This window comes from Mastacembelus armatus, chromosome 5, assembly GCF_900324485.2.
Source record: "Mastacembelus armatus chromosome 5, fMasArm1.2, whole genome shotgun sequence".
NCBI lineage: Eukaryota > Metazoa > Chordata > Actinopteri > Synbranchiformes > Mastacembelidae > Mastacembelus > Mastacembelus armatus.
Genome location: NC_046637.1, coordinates 24,499,524 through 24,522,266, shown reverse-complemented (window position 1 = coordinate 24,522,266; position 22,743 = coordinate 24,499,524). Strand labels below are relative to the sequence as shown.

Below are 22,743 nucleotides of genomic sequence, written 5' to 3'. Positions count from 1 at the left end.
ATTCATTTAAAAAAACAAGAAAAACAGTAAAAGAATTGCAAGAAATATCAGCGGTATTTGATCCGTGATGCACAGTAGCCATGGTGATGTAATTTGTGCTTATTGTGCAGTTGTGCAAAATACATGTGTTTGCAGAATACCAGAGGGACAAGAAGAGAATATTCTCTGTGTCTCTAATATGAGATCATTGTCTGTCAGCTGTACTGTGAATCTTCCAGTTGTCAGACTGGGAAAGAAGGAACACTGGCCAGAGGCCGCTTGTCTTTTTCACCGAGGCTAGACCAGGTCCACGCTGTCGTGGAGAGTTCAATGCACTCTCACATCCACCCACCTCTATATCAAGTGAAGGTGAATCTAAAGATACATACACTCATTCACAAATACTGATATGATTGGGTTTGGATTTTGATTACTTTGGCATCACTCCCAGATCTGTACCACATCTGTTTCATGCACTGCTCTACTCTATAATCGTTTCCATCTCCATGAACATTAGACCCCATGAGCAAACATCTGGAGCACTCACACCAGTGTTGTTATGCCACAGCCTTGGTGTGGGACAGCAGTTTATTGGCACTGATATCATAGATTTCTCTCGAACGGCACTTGTTTCTGGATTAGATCATGTAATATTCCTATTTTAGACTTTAATTTAGATATTCAACATAGTTATTGACATTTTCAGAAATCAGCCTCTTTGCTCTCTACACGATAGGACTGGTACCAATCATTTGGCTGTACTTTAAATATGTCGCTGGACCTATCAGTTCGTTTAGCATAAATACAGGAAATGGGTGCAAACCAGCACCGCCACAGCTTGACTAACATCTAAATGCTTAATCAATTTAAAAACCAATGTGTGAAAATTATATTTCAAATATTTACAGGGACGGGCAGCACAGTGATGCAAAAGCAGGACTTCCTTTATTAAAGGGCTACTGATTTAAAATTTTGCTTTAATCATTATAAGGCACTTTATCAAAACTGTTAAATAACCCAAACTGGTTGAGCACAGTGGTTAGCACTGTTGCCTCACAGCAAGAAGGTTCCTGGTTCAAAACCCAGCAGGGTGTGGAGTCTGCATGTTCTCCCTGTGCTTGTGTGGGTTTTCTCCAGGTACTCTGGTTTCCTCCCACAGTCCAAAAACATGTATGTCAGGTTGATTGGTGACTCTAAATTGCCCATAGGAGTGAGTGTGAGTGTGTGAGGTTGTTTGTCTCTATGTGGCCCTGTGATGGACTGGTGACCTGTCCAGGGTGGACCCCTGCCTTTCACCCAAAGAGAGCTGGGATAGGCTCCAGCAGATCCCTGTGAGCCTAAATAGGAATAAGTGGGTATAGATAATGGATGGATATTTACACCTGAGTACTTTCTGTGGGGGAACACTAAGGTCTTGTGACTCTACTCTCATACCTGACAACTACTCCCAGCCAGAAAATAGTCCAGTGCAACTCTGAATTTGCTTGTTCTAACAATTGTTATAGAGACACATGCAGTAAATTGTTTATTAGAGCAATTCATTGATGTTGGAAGGCAGAATATTTTACCTTTAGACTTAGCCAGGCTAATAAATAGCTAAAATGCATTAAAAGCAAGTATTTATATAAGGTAATGATGGTCTCCATGTTCTAAAATGCAACTAGGGCTACTCTGAACGCTCAGCTATAAATTCATTGGGATGTTAGTACTGAATTTAACACAATGCAAATTACAAAGAAATCTATAATAAAACAGTTTGTACATTGCATCGACTTGTTGCCACCATCATCCATCCCAGTCCAGAGTGACTAAACCGTCACCATTTACAATTTGTAGTTAAATTGGAAGAAAAAACTTAAAGCGGAAAGACTGAGATCCCTCCGCCTAATTGACTGTCGGTGTGAGCCGCTGCACCTGCTTCTCCCTCCGCCTCCTCTGGTCCTATCAACTCCTGCAGAGCCGAGAGGAGCAGCGGCGTCTCTTTCTCCTCCAGCTCCAGGTTTATGTGTGTGAGAGCTGCTCACCGCTGGTGGGGAGATTTTATCAATGCTTTCCACCTAATGTGACAATTTCATACAAGTGTTCGAAACACCGGCTGAAGCAATGGGAGTCTTTGGAGTGTTCATAAGGATTTTACAGTACGCGGGACTTTACATTCAACTTAACGCAGCGCTCAACGTCGGACACGGCGAGGTGGATAATCACGTCTCTGGAAATGGTGAGTTGTTTATGCTGTGCTGTTTGCTGGAGGCGGATGGACTGGAAGACGAATCTCTTACTATCATGGTTTGCACTCCTGAGGAGGAGTGGCTGGGTGGGGTTCAGTCAACACTGGTACTGATCTGATGGTTACTGTTTCTGTTGTATGACAGAAAAGCCATATCAAGACTGAAATGTCAACTATTATTTGCAGTCTTAGCTGGAGGAGGAAACTTAAGAAGCTGCATATTGACCATGTCCTAATGTGTTCACAGGAAAGTGAACGGATCATGACATGAAAGGAGCAGGAGCTGTTTACCTGTATGAGCTGAGGAGGTTGTACCTGACAAGATGGGCTTTGGGTTAGACACACTGTTGTCCTGGTTTGGCACTCATCCTGGCAAATGTAGAGTACAGGTGTCCTATTCTGCAGCACACACAAGAGGATCAGCTGTTCCCTGAAGGTTCAGCTCTGCCTACTCCTCACATATAAGATTACACATGAATGTTAGTAGCCTTCTCCTGGCTTCTGACTAGTTATATAGGAATTTATGTGTGTTTGAGTATTTTTGCACAGTCAATCCAGCCAAACCAGTGATTTAAACCTCTGACCCCAAATTCTCCTCTGAGCTGATGCTGCCAGAATTCTAATAACCTAATAATCAGAAAGATGAATGCTTTTCATTTATAGGTCATGATGGAGTCAGACAGACACAGAGAGGAAATCTGAGGAAAAAAGCAAAGCGGGGTGAGACATCCAACATAAACCCTTGTCAAAATCAAATCAGGAATATTGTTTACAAAAAACAAACTGTACTTTCTACACAATGAACACTGCAGCATGTGAACTTAGTAGTTAGTAAAGTGCTATCAGAATTATTTAAGAGCATGAAATTAGCATCTTGTAAGAAAATATAATCCAAAGTGAACCAAAAACCAAAAAAAAAAAAAAAAAAAAAAAAAAAACAAAAGCACAAGCACAAGGGTATATGCCTCCAATGTTTTTTAGACAGATTACAGCTTGTGTATTCACCCACAGACAGCCTCTGTGATGCACTATGTGCTTTTTATGGAGGTGGGGGAAGTCTTATGGGATGCTCTGCGCCTGCAGCGAAGCACCTTTATCATATTTTACATTCACAGTTGGGTGCTTCTTGTTGATACCAAGCTCCAGGTTCAGTGCTTGTCCACGTACTTCATTGCTGAGTTTTGGTGACTCTGATTTGCTGATGTGAATATCACTTAAGGTTTTCAACAAGCAGTGTCAATCACAACTAATGAGCCTATATTGAGAATAATCACCGGCCATAAAACTAGTCTGTGAAACTGGCAGGTTAACTGCATTTTCTGTACAAAGAATGAGTCAACAGCAGTAACATCAGGATGATTCAGCCCTGGACACACACCAGTAAAGCGTACTTCGCATTTGCACTTTGCTATTTTGCTGCAGCTCTCTATTTCAGAGCATGTTTTTTCAGCTGTTCGTGTTAGAGGCAACCACTTTAACTCATAGGCGTTGCATGTTTCATTTTTTTGCTACGTTTGTATCATAATGCCCTTTATTTTCAGCCAGGATTAATGTTTAACAGTGAAATTTTTAAAATGAGAAATTCTTCATTTTTCAATGAAATTCTGTTACTTATATCAGTGACTGCCTTTTAAAAACAGAATTGGCTGTTTTACCTACTAGCAGTGTTATCTTCCTTGTAGCAGCTCCAAACATAGATTTGCTGTTATCTAATTAAACTGTGTGATAACCACTTCATCAGAGTGTTTCCCTGGCTGTCCCCTGAGCTCTCTGTGCTTAGCGAGTTAGCTTTAGCTCGATCACTATAAATGAGTGCAGCCATTCTGAATGGATTGACTGTCTTGGACAGGTAAAAAAATTAGCAGCATTTCTCCCAAAGGGAGTTATTTAAATTGGCTATAATTGTTGTGTTCTCTTTCCCATTCTGCATCTCAGATTACCCATAAAAGAGAAATGCCTCAGGGTGTGGAAACTTAACAAGAATGAAATTCATCCAGAAAAAGAAATGATCCAGTTTTTGCAAACTAGATCTAGAAAACAATATTAAAGCTTTATAGTTTCACGTTTGAACTACAGCAGCACCAGAAACAGAGAGCTGTGGTATCCTTTGTGGTTAAGTATCCTCCTGAGAATTTTTTTATCAGGCTCTTTGATAAATTGCCAAAGCAGAGGGGAAGCTGAGCCATCATGTAGAGCAGAGAGGCTGGATGCACTGTGGTGTAGAGTGCTTGTTAGACTCAGCCCTGACTCATTTGTTTCAGATAAGAGTCTGGCTGTGGGCCGTGCACCCCAACTTCCTACTCGATCAAATCACCTGTGATGCAAAATTATAAGTTGTGTGTGAAGACAAATGACCAGTTAGATGGATCAGTACGTTCACCTCGTCGTGTGCCATTCGTGTCTGTGACTCTCACCTGCCATGCACTCACAGGTGTTGACTGTCTCCAGTGAAGACAAGGAAGCTGTGTGTCAGTGTTCATGTGTGTTCTTGTGACTGTTTGTCCTTGTAGACGACATATAACACAACGAATGCCACCTTTCGTTGCATCACTTCGGATTCTTTTGTTCCCAGTGCATATCATTTTCAGAGGCAGCGTTCATCTTGATATCCATTGTGAGCATACCACTTTCACAGTGTGGGGGCGTGTACAGTACCAATTCATTAGGCTTCCAAACTGTCTAGGATCCTCTGCCAGTCCTCTGCTTAGTGTCCTCTTAATGAGCACGGCCAGCCCAGGCAGTTTGCATTGGCTTTCAGCTTAATGGAGCTCTGACTGTGCAAGGGGGAGAGGGCAGCAGATTGTACAGTCATGCTGTCACAGCGGAGGTTCAGAAGGAGAGAACAGGAGACTGAAAGAATGGTTGAAACACTGCTCACCTGGAGAGGATGCTTGAGACAGGAATAAATTTTAACATGTCCTGTTTTAAAGAGAAAGATGTTTGTAGAGAGGCAGTAAGGTTGTGTTTACCCAATCAAGAATACAGACACAACATTCACATATGGGATAAGAGTCAAATTAATATTATTGAGTACTTTGATAATAAAATGTTATTAAAGTGAGGAAAATGCCAATCATGTTTTCCTAGAGCCTAAGCTGTTGTTTCAGATTATTTCATTCAAATAAACCAACAAACCCAAAGTATTCAACTGCAAATGTTCACATTTTTGTTTCTTCAGTCAAGAATTCATTAGGCTAAGAGATTGTCAGAATTGCCTGCCAATTATTGTTTCATCTTTGATAACAGCAGCGTCAGGTTTGAGGATCACACGGTCATAGGAGAATTGTTCTAGACTAAATAAATGTGACAGGACCTAGAAAAAGAAGGACTGGCGGCATCCCAAACTGTGACTGACTGAGAAATTGAGCATGGATGAGAAGCAAGTGTCACAAGGGTCAAATGTCACTTTTACCTCTGCATGTTGTACACACTGTGGACAGAGAAAACCTGAATATTTAAGGTGCAGTTTAAGGTACAGTAGTAAATGACTCTTACACACGTGATTTTTTTAAAATACATTTTTCATTTTTCACACTGTACAATTGTAATGACATCCCAGTTGTATAAGGTCATTTGCACTAAATTGAAATACACGAGCATTACATTTCATTGCATTACAATGATACTATACTCCAACTTCCAGTGCTACTTCAGCCAAGGTTAAATTGCCTGAACACTATTTCAGCTTCTAGTTTCATTCTTTGGATGGCTGCAGATGAACTCATCATGCCAAGCAGAGAGCTTTATGCAGATCGGCCATTGCTGCACTCAACTGTCCCATCTTGTGAAAACACTAGCACCATCACTTAAAGGTTCTCAAGGGCAACATACTCAACCAGAACATCATGTTATCTTTCATCTTTGGGGAGTCCAGATGGAGCACAGTGCAGTGCATTATCCAAAAAAAAAAAAGAGAGGCTACTTTGTGTTGCCACAAACTGGAAGGAAAGGCAGAAATAGCCTCAGAGTTTTGTGTCCCAAGGGCTATGAAAAATTCACTCCACAGGCCCCAAGCATCAGCAGCAACAGGCAGACAGCTGCTTGCTTGATTACCAGCTCCATTCTTATTTCATTATTTTACCTTCCACCTTGAATGGAGGCTGAAGGTCTTGCAGCAAGCAGTTATTTCCCCAAGGAGACGCCTGTCTGTTTGCTCTGCTGCTGATTCTGAACCAAATACAGCGTTATTGACTTTCTGGCAAATTCCCAGACTACCTCTTTTGTTTATCAATGTTATTGTGTTTTTTGCCTCCACATTTAGTTATAGTCTGTCACTTACACAGTAACTGTGCTGTACAGAAATCTTTTGACACAGCAAGTCAGATAGTATTCACAACTGTCGGGATAATATTTGCCACATGTTTGACTGTCAGAGGTGTAGTGACACTATAAATTGACATTAATAAGAAATACAGTAACTTAATAAAGTGGTCTTAATCTACTTAAACCATTACAAAGTACTGTAAGCCCTAGCTTTTCCCAGATTTACTAACCAAACATAACTTTTTCCTCTAGTTGGTTATCTACATGTGAGACTAAAGCTTTTTAGGATCAAGATAAATATCTGCAGCAGGTTTCTTTTATTAAAGGAGATTCTTGCTGTTTCATCTTCTAGTCCCTTTGGGCATCCCTGATTATTAAAGCCATTCATCAAATTATTGAAATACTTCTTCCCACATGGATTCTATTCACGGATTATTTACATTCACCTTGGTGGGAGTTACGGTGCTAGCTGGATTTTTATGTCTTGGTGTTTACTGTGTCTGAAGTTTTTTTCCTTCCCAGTGAATCAGTTCCTGTCTTCATCTACAGATGTGAGGCATTGCCTTAATAACCCTGATTTTACTCGCCAGCCCCATAACGTGTCAGCTTTTCAGATAAAAAATGTTTGCACTTAACTTAGTGAGGGATTTCTCCAATTCTCTCAGCTATCAGGGCATGATTTCAAATGCTTCAGTGTTTCATTCTTTCACTGACTTTACATGCCTGTAAGAAACACACCAGCTTTTCATTTCATACTGTGAGGGAGCTTCACTGACTCCTTCCCCAGTCATGTGATTCTATATTCATTTCATTATTTAATTGATATTTAGTGTGTTGGGTTAGTAATGTGTATTTATTATCTTAACTTATGATCTATTTTATTTCATTAATATATAGGTGCATTCAGTAGGTTTTTATTTAAATATTTGTTCTATTGGATTTGATTTCTAATCATTGTTTTATTTGAGGTCCACTTCATGGTTGTGGGTGGGTGCTCTTAAAAATATGAATGCCCCTTAGTTCACCAGGTGTTTGCAGTTTGGATTGTACCTTGTGCGACTGTGGGAGGGAGGAAACAAGCCTGAATAGTAGGCAATGTAATGGAATAATTTTATGACCCTTCTGGAAAAGCTTATGTTACCAACACTTTAAATATCTTTATTTGCTTGTTTGATTTCCCTTGGTATTTGATTAGCAGTTAGATTAGGCATTATTTAAGGATGTTGTTTGATTCATTTGGGTTTTTTCTCTGGAGTTTAGTCATATACTTTATACCAACAGGCTGTTTTTTGTTTTTTTTGTTTTTTTTTTTTTTTGTAAGATGCTCATTTAAATTCCTAATAAAGCTGCGCAAGAACCTGATTCTTTTCAAACAAAGGTTTTAGTCTGCTTTCACTCAGGACCCTTGAGTTGTGTGTAGATTCAGGCTCTTTGGTCACTGCAATGATTCAAGGATCACATAATTGGCATAGGTGCTTTTCATTACCACAAATGCTCCCACATACACTGTTCAAGTGCTAGTGCTCAACTAAAACACCGAATGTGTATAAATTTTAAGCTTTGTCCCCAGTACATATATTTACTCCTGAGTATTTGCTAAAAATGGCAGTGCACAGCTATTTTTGCAAATAGCTAGTCTTTTTTTAAGAGTGGAATTTCTCCATGCATATGTGATGTAAATAATCGTTTATATATTTAGTAGAAACAGCGTAGGGCTTACAATTGTTGGTTTTGATATTCTCATGTGATATGTTGACTGTGATAAAAATATAGCACAAAACAAACCTCATCTTTTAATGGTTTGTCAAAGAAAAACAGGATCCTGAAGGGTTTCGTATTGGCTTACCCTGCAAGCCTGTTTGACTTTCTCTCTCTTGCTCACACGCAAATACACACATATGCACCAGCTGAGATATGGGTGTCACACTTGCTTCTCATCCATGCTAATAACTCCTCTGTAATTTAGTCATCCTCAAACAGCTCAAGTTCCTTCTAAAGCAGAGAGGGAACGGGAGGGAGGGGATCGATGGATTGACCTCGCACTGGCACTCAGGCTGGATTTATCCCTCTCATTTTGCCTGGGACCTGAAGTGAGAAAATATTTGAGAGTGGTCTCTTTTGGGCTTCAGCTGTGTACATGGATTTGTTTATATATTTATGTCCTCCACTGCATTGCTTTCTTACCTTATTTTCTTCCCTTTTCATTTTTAATGAGTCTTTGGTGGATAGCGAGCAGCCGCCTCTGTGTTCTTGTGGCCTCACTTCTATCATTACTTTCTGCATAATATATGGAAAAATGCCAAGAAGGACCATTTTAAAAATTCATGTACTGTACTGTACTTGCATCTTCAAACAAAGGTTCTCTGCCTCTAGCGGAACATGGTTCTGACAGTACTGCCTATCCTTAGAAAAGACCAAGCAAACTCATCCTGAGCCAGCTACAGTATATAACTGGACTTTGGCCTGAAAGTCAATATCCACCTCAGAAATACATGTTTTCACTGTTTTCTCTGCCAGTTTGGGTCTATGAAAATTCACCAGTGGCGTTGGTGTTGATTTAACATTCTAACCAGGGTTATGAGATTGATTTCTGGTGATGTTACTGTGATTAAAAGGCAGGAAACAGTTGGATGTCTGCTGACTGGGCTTGACAGGGGCGATGTCGGCAGAATGCTCACCAGGAGACGGTCTGTTGGTCAACAAGTCGTGTTTCACAGGCAGGTTGAAGAGTGCGCCTGCATAGCAAACTGAAAACAATTTGACAGCACTGCCAGATCAATAAAGCTGAGAGGTGGAAGGACAGGAGAGGGAAGATGGAGGGGGCATTTGTATGAGCACAGCATGATTTGGTGGGGCTGATCATTTAGGCTGTGTGCATGGAGCTCTAGTGGTGTATTTGTGCATAATATTGTTAAGGATCCTGCATTTAGCAGGTGAGGGCTAGGCAGTAACTCAGCATTGTCTTGTAGTTAAACTGTGTCAATCTTATTGCTTTCTAGTGATTTTTTTGTTTAACACGAATATTTTCTGTCATGAAGCAAATGCAATACCAGCACACTGTTACTGCACTCATCAGTTTTAGCACTTCTTCTGTATAGGTGTTATTAGCCAAATCACATCAGATACACATCATCACTTTAATGCCATTAGAATCAGGTGATTTAACACAGATCACTACTTGGTTCCTGTTCATTAATGCTTGTTTTATAAAGCTTGTTTAAGGTCAAAATGAAAATGAGGAGACTGAGTTACTGTAAGAAACCACTTCATTTTCAGATGATGTTGCAGTCTGTGCCCAGTCATCTCATCAAAATTAGATCATCTCATGCTACATCTCACGTACTATTGGTATTAGTCCATCTTCACCATAACTTACATACAGAGTTGAGACATATTAAAGGAATACATTTGAGCCAGTGTGTTTATCATCAAAACTGGCTGAATGAGGGTTTTTTTTTTTGGAAGTGTTCATCCTTCCAGTACAGTTCCGAGACTTGTAGAGTCAATACCCAGCCACTAAGTGTCTAACTAAGACACTTTATGTTGGAACTGTTTGTAGGTACCACAGCTCATAAATCTGGAACTGGCAGAGGATGAGGCAGGGAAATATGTGGTGGTTTGGTGAGGGTGAGGTAGGCACTTTGGTTTAAACTGAGTTTTGATGGACAGTGTTCAGTTGCCTTGGAAAGTTGACTATCATTGAGTGGAGAGAAGAAAGTTTCAATGAGCAAATTAAGAAACACAATTTCCTTGTACTACATATAGACACAGTTTTACTGCCTGGGTGTAATGAAGAATGAAGGAAATTACATTTTTGCACAGATTCAGCCCACCTTAGATTTTCTCTTTATTAATGCAAATTGCACTCACCTCAAGTTCTCTGTAGAATTTATACTCTGTGACACAGAGTTAGGTCTTTAACTTCGTTGTCAGTATACAACAAATATGGAAACATTTTTGGTATAATTATCCTTCGATATTTCAAGACTGTTTCTTCTATAATTATCACTCTGTTTCTGTCATTCTGCTGTTTTCAGATGCAAAAAACCACTACTCCTCATCTCACCTGGTTTGGTTGTGACTTCATGACTGTGCCAGACTTTGAGATCAGTGATCAGGCATCCCAGTAATACCAAGACTGCTGCTTTATATCCTCAATCCCACTTCCTAAGTTCCCAGTCTCATTAGATGAGCGGTGCTGTTCAGGTTTAAGATTCTTGATCCTCTTTTGAATGATGCGTCCTTTTTCCGTGAGGATGCTGTCCATTCCTCTGATTCCTTTCAGCTCTACTTGGGTGACATGCCATCAGTCGGTTGTGCGATAGGTATTAGTAAAGCAGCTGATTTGTAAATGGTTGACCATCTTAGTTTTCTGGTCTGTCCTGTGTTCTGAGATTAACAGCACTGTGGTGGCTGCTATGTCTGGGGTCAGTGAAAATGAAGCCATAGTCACCGTAACAAACCAAAATCTCTCCACCTCCTGTCCTGATGTCTTTCATGGTTATCCACAAGTTCTTAATGACTGCTTGTCACGTTACAGGTTACGTGAACATTAGAGCAGATTTTTTTGCCTTGCCCTTTAACGATTACAGGTGCATCTGGGTTCAGTCAACACACCGAGCAGTAAGACAGGAAGAAAGAACAATTTACTCTACCTTACAACAGCATTTACACATGAAATAGCTGTGAGAAGCTTTATGGGAGAAACTACAGATAAAGTGTGTTTTACGTATATGACCTTGAAGACACCAATGTGGCTTAGTGCAGTCTCTGGGAAAGACTTATCATTAAAATCCTCCTACAGCTAAATGTTTCATGACTACCTAACTTTTAGAGAGTGGCTAAGTTAATAAGTATTTGGAAAAACACTTTGGTGCTGTGAGTATTTTTTCATCACTAATCTTTTATCATCAGTGTGCCACAGATACATTCCTGTATTTCATTTTTAAGCCCAATAAAATTGTTTTACCTAATAGTATACCAGTTGTCATTATTCAACATTATTGGGGTAGTGAAATGTAATTTATATAAAAGAGTCTGATTCACGTTTGACACAGAAACAACATATAAAGGTTTAATCAAAAGCATCTTAGGAGACAAGTAAAGTCCCATTCACTTTGTAATGATGTTAGGGACTATGTTAAAACAAGCACAGAGACCAGCAACAGGGTGATTGTAGAATTGGGTTGACTTGAGGTTTGATTGTGCTGCTTGTCATGTTTAAAGTATCATTAATAGTGTACTTTATTGTTCAGTATAATAATGTTTATTTTATATAAAAATGTTAGGACGCATGGTGATTCCCATGGAAGATGACTATGATGCATCTTCCACTGTTCATTTGTTGCCAGTGAAAACACTCACTCATTTACAGACTGCTAATGAGGCTGTGAAAATAACAGGTTGGTAAAAAAGGTAAATTATTTGAATAAGAGACTTTCTGTCATTTGTGTGATGATATAAAGAAGACATGACAGCACAGAGACAGGCAAAACTGGATATATATATATATTTTTTTATGCTTCTGTCTAATAGTGTGGCAACTTTTCTGTAAATATGTTTTTATTTTTCAGTCCTCCTCCATCTGCTGGGGAGTTTCTGCTTTGTCCTTTGGTCTTTTTTGACTGTTGTGTGTTGGAAGACGCTAATTTGTGTGTGTTTCAGTGAATGTGTTGAAGGATGATAAATGGTTGTTTCTTCCCTCCAACACTTATAGGGACACTTTGTGTATTCATTATAGTACAGTTGTGACTGGAAAATGTTTCACATTACATCTTTAACATGCATTTTAAAAAAAACACAGCTAAATTTACATACATACAACACTGAATGCTGAATACAAAGCACACACCATGAGAGAGAGAGACACACACACACACGCACACACACGCACACACACACACACACACACACACACAAGTTGAGTCTCTCAGGATGCTCAGCACCTGCCAGCAACAGGGGGAAAGGCTCCAGGAGATGTATTGAGGTACACTGAGAGTGTTGGAAGCATCTATTTACACCAGGCACCAAAGAGCCAACAGACACAGACTGCCCAGTCAGCAAGACAGGCAGAGGGGGAGAAAGTAAGGAGGGGAACTGAATTAAAGGAGGAGAGAAGGTGAAAGTATAGGAGAGGCATAAGTGAAAAGATGTAGCAGAACCCTCTAATAGGTAGAAAGGAAGAATGAAAAGCCAATAGAAAAAGGAGGGAGAATTGAGCTGTGTTTTCAGCAACAAGAGGGGGAGATCTGTGGGAGCTGTTCCTGAGCTGGAGTGAGAGACAGCAGGAGACAGAAAGAGCTAGGAAATGATTTAAACAACAGGAAGAAAGAGCTGGAATATTGACAAAAATCTTACAATCTTAATCTTATTGACTGGCTGGAGAAAAGGGAAGGTGCAGGAATTACCTTGCAGCTATAAGCCTGTCCTGCTTTGGACTCACACTCTCCTTGACTTGACTTTGACTTCACACACTGGCTTCAAATAGCTGCAGAGACTTAGCTAGCTTCATTAATTCTTCACCACTTCTCCTGTATAATAGACTTTGATTTTAAATTTTAGAAAAGGCCTGTTAGTATAGGCTATGTTCTGGGCTGGCTTTTAGAAGACTTTTGCAAACAGTGGCATAAACTAGTGTGATACCACTGTCAGATTTTCATTTACTTAGTCATCAATTCCCTTAATATAAGAAAATATTCTTTTATAAATTAGGTAAAAACTGAAACCAAGTAATGTTTTAAATATAAAAACAATCTTGTCCTCCATTCTCTCAGGACACATATTCAGTTTACCATACCTGCAGATTTATGGGCATTTCTATTAATATTAATCCAATAAAATGTGCGTTTATAAAGTACTGCAAAGTATTTGTTTTTTGTTTGTTTGTTTTTCCCCATGAATACTACCTGCAGTTTACAGAGAGAAGCATGAAACAGCTGACACAGCCCGATATACGGCTCTTATTAAAGCTGTTGTTCACTTATAAAATGAGGTATAGTGTTGTTTTTAACAGCAGGGTATTACAATACCTTTCTAGTATTGGTATACTGTGCAACATGAATTCTGATTGGGCAATAGTCTGATTATTAGTGAAATGTATAGTAATAATGTATAATGTAATAATGTCATCCACTCCCTATGCAAATCAAAAGCACGAGTCCTACTGTATCTACGTGACTGGAGAATTGCTGTACAGAGATGGGTTTGGCAAGTTAATCATGGAATTATAACCCATACATTTTTTTATTGATAAACTAATCAAATGACAAGCTGATGCTTTTAGTATTTTATCAGTTTTGGTATATTTCAGTTTCTTTGCTCACTTCTTTTTGTGCTTTTTACTGTGTCCCATAAACATCTTTTTTGTCTGCACAAACAGCCTGTTCATAGTGACAGATGCTGCTGTCTGTGTTGTGCCTCTAGCTGTTGATACTGTATCATGAGGACAAAAAAGTGCCAGCACCAAAAGCTGAGAAAACTCTGATAACTGAAATGCCACCCTATACTGTTTTTCTCATTTGGCTTATAAACAGTGAAGGTCTCTGCTATTCCAGGCAGCAGTTCTGGCACCATGTTTTGAAAATGTATTTTAAAAAGACATTATGATAAGCATTCTCACACACTCTGTGCACTTCATCAGAGTGCTGCATTTGAATAAGGAAATGAAAATGGAAAAAAAAATTGAAGAAATAATAACATGACTTATTATTGTTGATTATTTGTAATCTATGGTAATAAAAAGTAGAAAGTTATTCATTAAGCACTTTTAAAAGTGCTTTTCAAATATAAAGTTCCTGAAAATATCTTTGAAAATTTTAATTTTGTTTCTCAGACATAATGAAAAGAGACAGAGGCATCAAATTGGCTCTTCTACCTTGACCTATGCTTTTCAAATTTTGCTTTTTGTCCTAGAATGAAAGGATTTCATTGATTTAGGGACGTTTTTCCTTTCTATCACCAAGTACTGATTTAGCTTTACTGTGTAAATGCATACTGCTGCTGTGAGCTCCTCTGGCAGGTTTTTGAAAGGTTATAGGTCTGGTTTCATTTCAGTATCCTTAAACGTCATAATAATCATCAGAACCTTCTCACACATGTGTTTTCTGAATCTCTTGAGCTTGTCAGATTGAATTGCTTTGTCATCCTGAAATTATTTTCCTGTCATCAGGAAAGGCCTGCATCATCAGAGGAAAGTGAACCATTATGCCAGCCGTGATTAGAGTCTACATTGACACTGAAGGAATAGTTAGTTCTACAGGGAATTGTCCCAGAAAATGCCTCCCACCATGCAGCAAAGCCACAGATTCAGTATAGAACCATTTGTTTTTTTCTTATTTTCACAGAACTGCACAGAAAAAAATGTACATAGAAAATTATATATTTGTCTGCTTCAGTAACTAATTATCTGTGCTTCGGTTGACTGTGGCATCTGTATTGTAATCTACGGATAGTTTGGCCTTTTAAAAATGAACCAGTCGTCTCTGTAAAATCTGTTTACAGTAGAAGAATCAAACAGAAAATCCTATTAAGATTAAGATGCGCTTCTACAAAGCCTCCACTGTTTAGCATTCAATTATGAATCGACAGTCTGAACTGCTTATATACTTTTTTAAAATTCTTATTAACAAAGTGAATCAGGAAATAAATATGTTCTCTGGCCCTTGTATCTTTCAGCCTTTTAATAATGATTCTCCACGTTAAGATTGAAATATAACAGCACCTCAGGAAGTGGACCGAATTTGACTGAAATGTATCTTTATCTCACCTGTTATTTTTTAGTCTCAGAAGAATTTACATAATAGAGGGGGTGTAGACAGACAAGTGTCTGGAGCGTGCAATTTTTTACCATTGGTCGCCCCCCATTTCCTTCAAGCTGCCATATCAAAAGCTTGCTCAATAATTTAACATCTTATATAATCAGGAACACATTTAAGGCATTTAAATCCTAAATATGGAAAGATTTTGTTTTAGGTCTAGAATTTACCCAGATAATTTCTCTCTTAGCTAAAGAATGAAACATATAAATAAGTCTTTGTGGCGTTCAGGTGGTGACTCAGTAGCTTGTCAAGAATGTGAAGTAAATGTCGGTGTTTCTTTTTTTTGTTTTGTTTTTTTTTTAATACTGCATCTTAACCGGTCTGTGAATATTGCTGCAGTTTTCAGCAGAGCCAACTCTAATGGAACATTAGGGACAGGGTACATGGTTTTGGAGTGCATTGTGTCCACAACTATGGTTAAAGGAGGGTGCAATATAAACAAATTCACCAGAGGTCATATAACACAATATTATCGGGCTATGGGCCACGATATTGCAATATAGTCATTTCTCCTAATTTTCATTATATGGAGTATTGAGGTATACACACAATGACTTTCAGGTTCATGAGCTCTGAGAATCCAGTCAGTGCTGTAATATGCTGTAGATCCTGTTTTTCTAAAGCCTATAATGCATTTTTTTAGCCATGTGAGTGACAGAAATGCCAGTGCCAGTTGATCAGTCAGTCACTTGGTCCAAAATTGAAAGTCAAAAAGTGAAAATTTGGTTCAGACCTGTAACAACTTTAGTGATCCCTATAGTGCCTTGACCTTTTAAAATCAGTTTATTCTGAAAATATTGGCTAGTGGTATATTTTGCAGTAACATACTGTTGATATGTTACATACATTATGTAATGAGAAGTTATTTTATTACAGCAGAGACAGTTTGGACAACAGAGTCATAAAAACCAGTGAGTTACACTGAATTGTCTACAAAGGCCAAATTCTCTGACTATAAACAGGCCACAGTCGACTGCTCTATCTGAGTAGTGTGAACGAGGTTCAGTGCACTTATATGCGCCTCTGTCTGAACACCCTCCATATGTCATTCTTTTATTAACAATCTTTCCTGAAGTTCCCAGTTCCTTCTTATCACTGTGTGTCTACAGGTTTGTGTGGATTTTGTCACTTTGATTTTCAGTTCCTCTCTTAGCATTTCCTGTCTCTTCTTTATCTTCTCATTTTTGTCTTCTCACCATACTCGCATGAATTCATCCCCCGCCCCCCCCGTCATTCTTTTCTCTTCTTTCCTCTTCCTCTGCCAGTCCTGGCCCTGGTATGGCTCCATCCCTATTGTACTTCTCCTCCTGACAAATGAGGCCACTGCCTGGCTGCAAGCAGTGGTGCAACAAGGGCACGACTCCTGAGGGCCCAGTCAGTCAAATGACACCAAAGCCCTCTCCTGTTCTTCTGTTCTCAGCCTTTTTCCTTCCATTTTTGTGTTCACCCCTGGATCAGCTATGCACGAAGCTGACTGAATGTCAGTTACAGATACACTGACTGACTTTTCTCTTTGCTGGCCTGGTCTAAAGATTCTCAGGCCACCTGTCATTTGCAGGGCTTCTCTTAGAGAGGATTATGATGAGGCATACAGTTTGCCTTTAGGTAGAACAGACAGCTTATCATACGTATTGACTCTTCATTGTTTTATTTAATAGTTGGTCTCACCTTTTATATTTCAGAGTGAGCAGCTAATATGATGTTTTTTTTCTTGATGTACAGTTTTTGTTAATATTATTTTTAAGAATTCTGTCGTGTAAGTGGGAACATGTCGGACTCTGCTGATGTGTGATGGGATCTTTAGTTGGACCAGCCTCTGACAAAATACTTGCATACAAACTAAAGACAATAAATTAGAAAGTAAGGACATTTTTATTCCTATCAAATAACTGTTGTCTGCAACTGTTTGCTAATACTTTCATCGTATCAGTTTTATTAGATATTAATATATCAGTGATTGCCCAAGTGAATGAAATATGTCCCAATTCAGACTGAAGGAAAGCTAAAAACTCTGGGGTAGGTAGTAAATGTACCTCAAGTCTATGTTTCACAAATTTGTAGTGACAGGTTCCTTACCTGTGGAGGTTCTGTGCTGCTGTGTAAATATACAGCAGGTGGGAAATGTTCTGTCTGGATTGGCTTAGGTTGTGGTTTTCTAAATTGGTTTAGTTTAATGTAGCTGTTAGAGAAAGTGAAGGTTCAGCTCACTGTAATTTGTTAAATGAAGAAATACTCTCTAGGCACGTCAGATGCAGAGATGTGTAAATTAGATTGCTTGTAAAAAAGACTAAAAAACCAAAACTTAATTTAAAAACCAGCAGAATGGACAAAAATGCAGTAGTTTTTAATTTTATATTGAAGAACCCCACCACAGCACAACCAAGAATGATTCATTAATCCAGTATTTTTTATTATTTTATCTTCTTTTATAAAATCAGTGCAGTTAAATTGACAGAAAGAGGATGTTAGAGCAAGATGAGAAAGAAGTGTGTGTTTGGTGGTTTATGTGCGTTGTTTTATATTGATCCATTGAACAGAGGTTAATTGTAGAAGATTACAGCTGTCATTACATTTAATTTCATCTAATGTCTGGCCAGTGTTAGAAATACCGGTTCTCTGTCCTTTATGTTTCTACTTAAGCCTTATATAAAGTAATAATTTCTAATTAATTATGATGCAAATGTATATATTAGGACACCATGCACCATACTTGGGCACTACTCCAAGTCATTTCTGAATCAAGTAATTTTAGTATATTCTATCAACAATTACATGATTTTTCTCCCTCCATGTTCTTTGTTCTATTTCTGTGTGTAGGTGGTTGATTCATCTGTGTGTGGGATTGAAGTACAAGGACACTTAAAATAAGCATCAGCTTGAGTTGCTGTACCGTTGCCAGTGTACATAAAATCCTTGACAGCTTTACAATTCAGTATAGTTTTCCTTACACTTCTTAAGAAACAATATTATTCAACCAGCAAGAGTCTATTTCTCTTATTTATGAAGACGTTGTGAAGGAAAAATTGTAACCTGGGCAAGATTATAATATAAGTAATGCCTTTTGTTAACTTCATGATGTCTTTTTGAATTCTAGATTGATTTACTTGGCTACTAACACCATGTACATGTGTTTTTCTCTTGAAGTGTGATGCAGGTACATCACCAGTGAAATCTTGTCACTGAGCTCTCTGAGAACTACAAATCTTCAGCTTTTTTGTTTCTGTCTTTTTGACAATGACTTAAGCCTGTCATTTTCTTCAGATTTCTGTTTCCTTTTTCTCTTGCAGCCCTATTTACAGAGGTGCCACATGACATCATGACGCACAGCGGTGAGGATGTAGAGATGGCTTGTTCCTTCCGTGGGGCAGGTTCTCCCTCCTACTCTCTGGAGATCCAGTGGTGGTACATCAAGAACGACAGAGACTGGCAAGAAAAGCCTGCCCACGTCACTAATAATGTAATCTGCAAGAAAAACCTGTTTTGTCTTGTCTGTTTTGAATGTGCTACTACAGTTGTTTCAAATTAGAAAAATTGATTAAATTATATATAGCTGCATATTTAGCCTATCCACCCAGGATTACAATATACAGTCCAAAACAGATATCTGGTAACCAAGATATAAAACATAAAGTAAAATGATAATCATAGCTTTCTAAAAACATCACAAATGCACACTTTCAGGCAACATATGTTTATGTCAGACTGTCAAATAAATTGTGTACTGAACAGAAGAAGAAAGAAAACAAATGCGTCATCCCAGTCATAAGCTGGCTAACCTAAACATTGTGCATTGCCCATGGTTAAAGATCTTACAACAGTATATTTTGTGGTTCCCACTGGACTAAAAAAGACAATACTAAACAAAACCAAACTCATTCTCTTTATCAATAAGATGTTTATGTTTATGCTTACTGCTTTAAAGTAGCTGCTCATGAAATTATCTTTAAGCTAATTTCTTATACAAGATATCTATAAAGGCATTTTTGGTGATAATTTACCTAGCAAGCTGTATTTTGTCTTCAAGGTTAAACCTTGACTTAACTATTAAATACAAAGCACATTTTGGATACAGTTTTATAGTTTTACAGTTTTGCATTTAAATTTATTTGGGGAGGATTGCTTGGACTGAATCTAAACCTTACTGTACATCAGAGGGACAGGAGATGCAATATTAACTATGGCAGAAACCCTCTGGCATGGAAACAAAGGGATAATTGCTGATTAGCATTTGCCAGCACGGGGGGAACAGGTTGACTCTCTCCCATCATGGGGGAACTCAGGCTCCCCTGTTGTGCCTCTAGACACTATAATTGGCACTGAGAAAGAAATAGATTTTCAAAATCTCTGTCTGTGCCATGCATAATTCATACCTATGCCCGAAAGAATACCTCTCTGTCTCTGCATACACATTCACACACACACACACACACACACACACACACACACACACTCCTGCACAAAGGCTTATGTGCTGGGTGCTATAGCTTGTTCTTACACATGCATGTAAGAATGCTTCTGCATGAACACATAAAAATGAAATGTACAAGCCAATAATCTGAGGAGGCTAACATTTGTTTAAAAAAAGCTCATGTTTACCCACTGTAATATTTTGCTGCTATCAGACGTTACTAGCAATGAGATTTTTTTTTTTTTTTTTTTTTATTAGAAAAGTGCAGCTTTTTGTTGCTAATACGTCATGCTTATTTCTGTGCAGGTTGTACCCCTGGAGGAGACATCCAAAGATGCCACCAAAATTAGTGTGAGTCTGATCTCACATCTGCTGTCAACCAGCAAAAAACTAAGTCATTATTAATGAAAACTATACTAATAATTTCAATATGATGGTTTTACATCATTTACTTGCATTTTTGCTTAATTACCTCAACCACAATACAATTCGTAAAAATATAGACTAGTTAAGATAATTAGGACATGTTTTAGTTTATGTCTACCATATGGCTGTATATAAGAATACACCCGTTTGTGCCTATTAGGTGGTGAAAGTGGCTGGCAGCAACATTTCCCACAAGCTCCGTCTCTCTAGTGTCAAGCCATCAGACGAGGGCACATACGAGTGTCGTGTCATTGACTTCAGTGGCACCGTGGCGCAGCACCACCGTGTTCGGGCCTATCTCCAGGTGAAGCCTCAGAGCAGTCGGGGCATGGATGACATCCAGCTGCAGGAGCCAGGGCATCGGTTGCAGGGGAAGCACCCACACCCCCACCACCAGACAAAGGACAGGGAACTGAAGAGGAGATCAGCTGGCAGCACCACTGACTGTAATGAGAGCTGTGTGCTTTAGGGTGAGCAGTCCTCCTCTCCGTCTGTCTGCATGTTCATGAGGGATTGTCATCAACACACACGTCACCACAGAGCTGAGGCATTAGTTGTAACTGGACCTTTTGTGTTTCACAGTTCTTTAATATTTATGTTTGGATGCCAACACTGTTAAATGCCAATAAAGGGCATAATTTTATTGAAATTATATATGACTATATTCCTTCTGTTGCTTTATTTGTCTGTGCTTTTTCCTGTTGCATTAAGTTTATGTTAATGTGACAGTAAAGCTGTAAGAACTTTTACCTTGTTATTTGTCTAAGGAGGATTCCTTCACTTGCTAAACAATCAGAACATTTACAGTAAATGGCAGTAGAGAGTTGAAATTATAAGGATTTCATACATAATAAATAGAGCAGAGTTTGTCCTCTGTCTGTCAGTGATACAGACACAGAACAGACCCTTTCCTTTTGCAATGTGCCAATGTTGTCCTTTATTAAAACACATGCCAAAAGCTGCAGTATTTTAGTGTAAATGCTTTCTAAGAAATAAAGAATAAATTGTGTTTTTTGTTTGTCTGAAAACTGAAAACTTTTCAAACTGCATTGACTTCATTTCTGTAATCTGTTTAAACACTATGAGAGAATACTGATCTGTATTTAGCTTACTGACCCATGACTAAAATGCAAATGTATGCCCACATCAAAACATATTAATTCTTGTGTATCGTCACAGTTGGCACTGTAGACTTTTACTGTTATCACAGTTTACTATGTGCTAATTAACCAAACAAATCCAAAAACACACAAAGTATTCTAATTTTCTCACAAAATAACTTTTATCATTTGTTTTGTCTGCATCACATTTTGCTCTCGACTGTGTTTGTTCTAAGTGCTGCTGTTATCTGCTGTATCTGTTCTGTTAAATACATTCATTTGAAATGCCCTTGGACTTTTCCATCCTTATTGTGCTTTTCTTTTCTATACTATATTAAATAAATAGATCTCTGTCTCTGCAGGTATTTAAAAGTGTGTGGATGAAACAGCATGTTAAAGTAGAAATTGCCTTTAATCTACTGTAAAATGGTAAGAGTTGAGTAATTCAGATTAGCCTTCCTTCATACAATCCCAAAATTAAACAATTGCACAGATGTATTGTACTTATTTCTTTCCTCTACACATCCTGCTCAAAGTTAATAGTTATTGTGTATTGCTGCCAGCTGCTGTACAACACAATACTGTCATCGCTTTCTAGACCTTTTTCATTACTTACAATTAGTGTTTCCAACCAGCAGGGGGCACCAAATTGCCTACCCTTCAATATTTGTCAAACATGCACGAACACTTCTATGCTATAAATGTGTACTTTATCTTAATTTATCTTAGAAAATGGTGCCTTAATTTTTCCTATGACTCAATTACATAATTCCTTGAACAGGATTTGCAACACTTTAAGATATTTAAGATCACAGCACCAGCAGTTGTGACCCTATTCCTGCCAGAGGTCATTGCCCTCTGGAGCTGTGGCTACATCTTAACTGCAGATGAACAGGCCCTAAGCTTCACAGGACAGCAGTGACTCCAGTGGGTGTTCAAACAGTGTTTAAAAGATGTTCTTTCTGATTTTGTTTGTATGTTCAGTTATTTAATTTTTTACTCAGGTTTTAAAGCCAATAACATATTTCATGCTTTGTAACCACCAATTTCAGTGGCATGTACAGTGATGACAGTGCACCTCTCTGGTTATATAGAGGCAACTGGGACACAGACCTGAGGGTCCTGGGATAGGGAGGTAAAAGCGCTTTTCTAGACTGAAGTGTGCTCAAAGTGCTTTTATACCATTTGCCTTTTCACCCATCCACACACACAATCACTTGCATACTAATGGAACAGCCAAAAGGCTTGGTGTCTTGCCTAAGGGCACTTCAACATGTGATCTAGTGAAGCCGGTTCACAGTCAACCTGTGCTACCTCCTGAGCCACAGCCACCCCCAGGTTTAGAGACCATACAGGTCCAAGGCAGGAGCTACGAGTAGACGAGGAAACAGGAAAAGAGGTGAGCATGGTGCAAATAAAGAACTGATAATAATATAAAAAATAATAATACAGGCGATGTGCTGAAAAGAAAGAAGAAGATATGTGCATGTTTAGCAAATAAAAGGAATGTTACATAAATTATTA

The 22,743-nt window shown here is 38.6% G+C and overlaps 1 protein-coding gene across 1 annotated transcript; it reads left to right on the top strand.

Moving 5' to 3' along the window:
• The first annotated feature begins 1,993 nt into the window (after window positions 1–1,993).
• On the top strand, window positions 1,994–20,718 carry vstm2lb (V-set and transmembrane domain containing 2 like b). Its single transcript, XM_026307568.1, has 4 exons — window positions 1,994–2,197; window positions 18,573–18,742; window positions 20,000–20,044; window positions 20,280–20,718. Exons 1-4 carry the CDS (start codon window positions 2,083–2,085, stop codon window positions 20,586–20,588), a joined length of 639 nt encoding a protein of 212 aa, XP_026163353.1. The 5' UTR covers window positions 1,994–2,082; the 3' UTR covers window positions 20,589–20,718.
• Window positions 20,719–22,743: the final 2,025 nt, after the last annotated feature.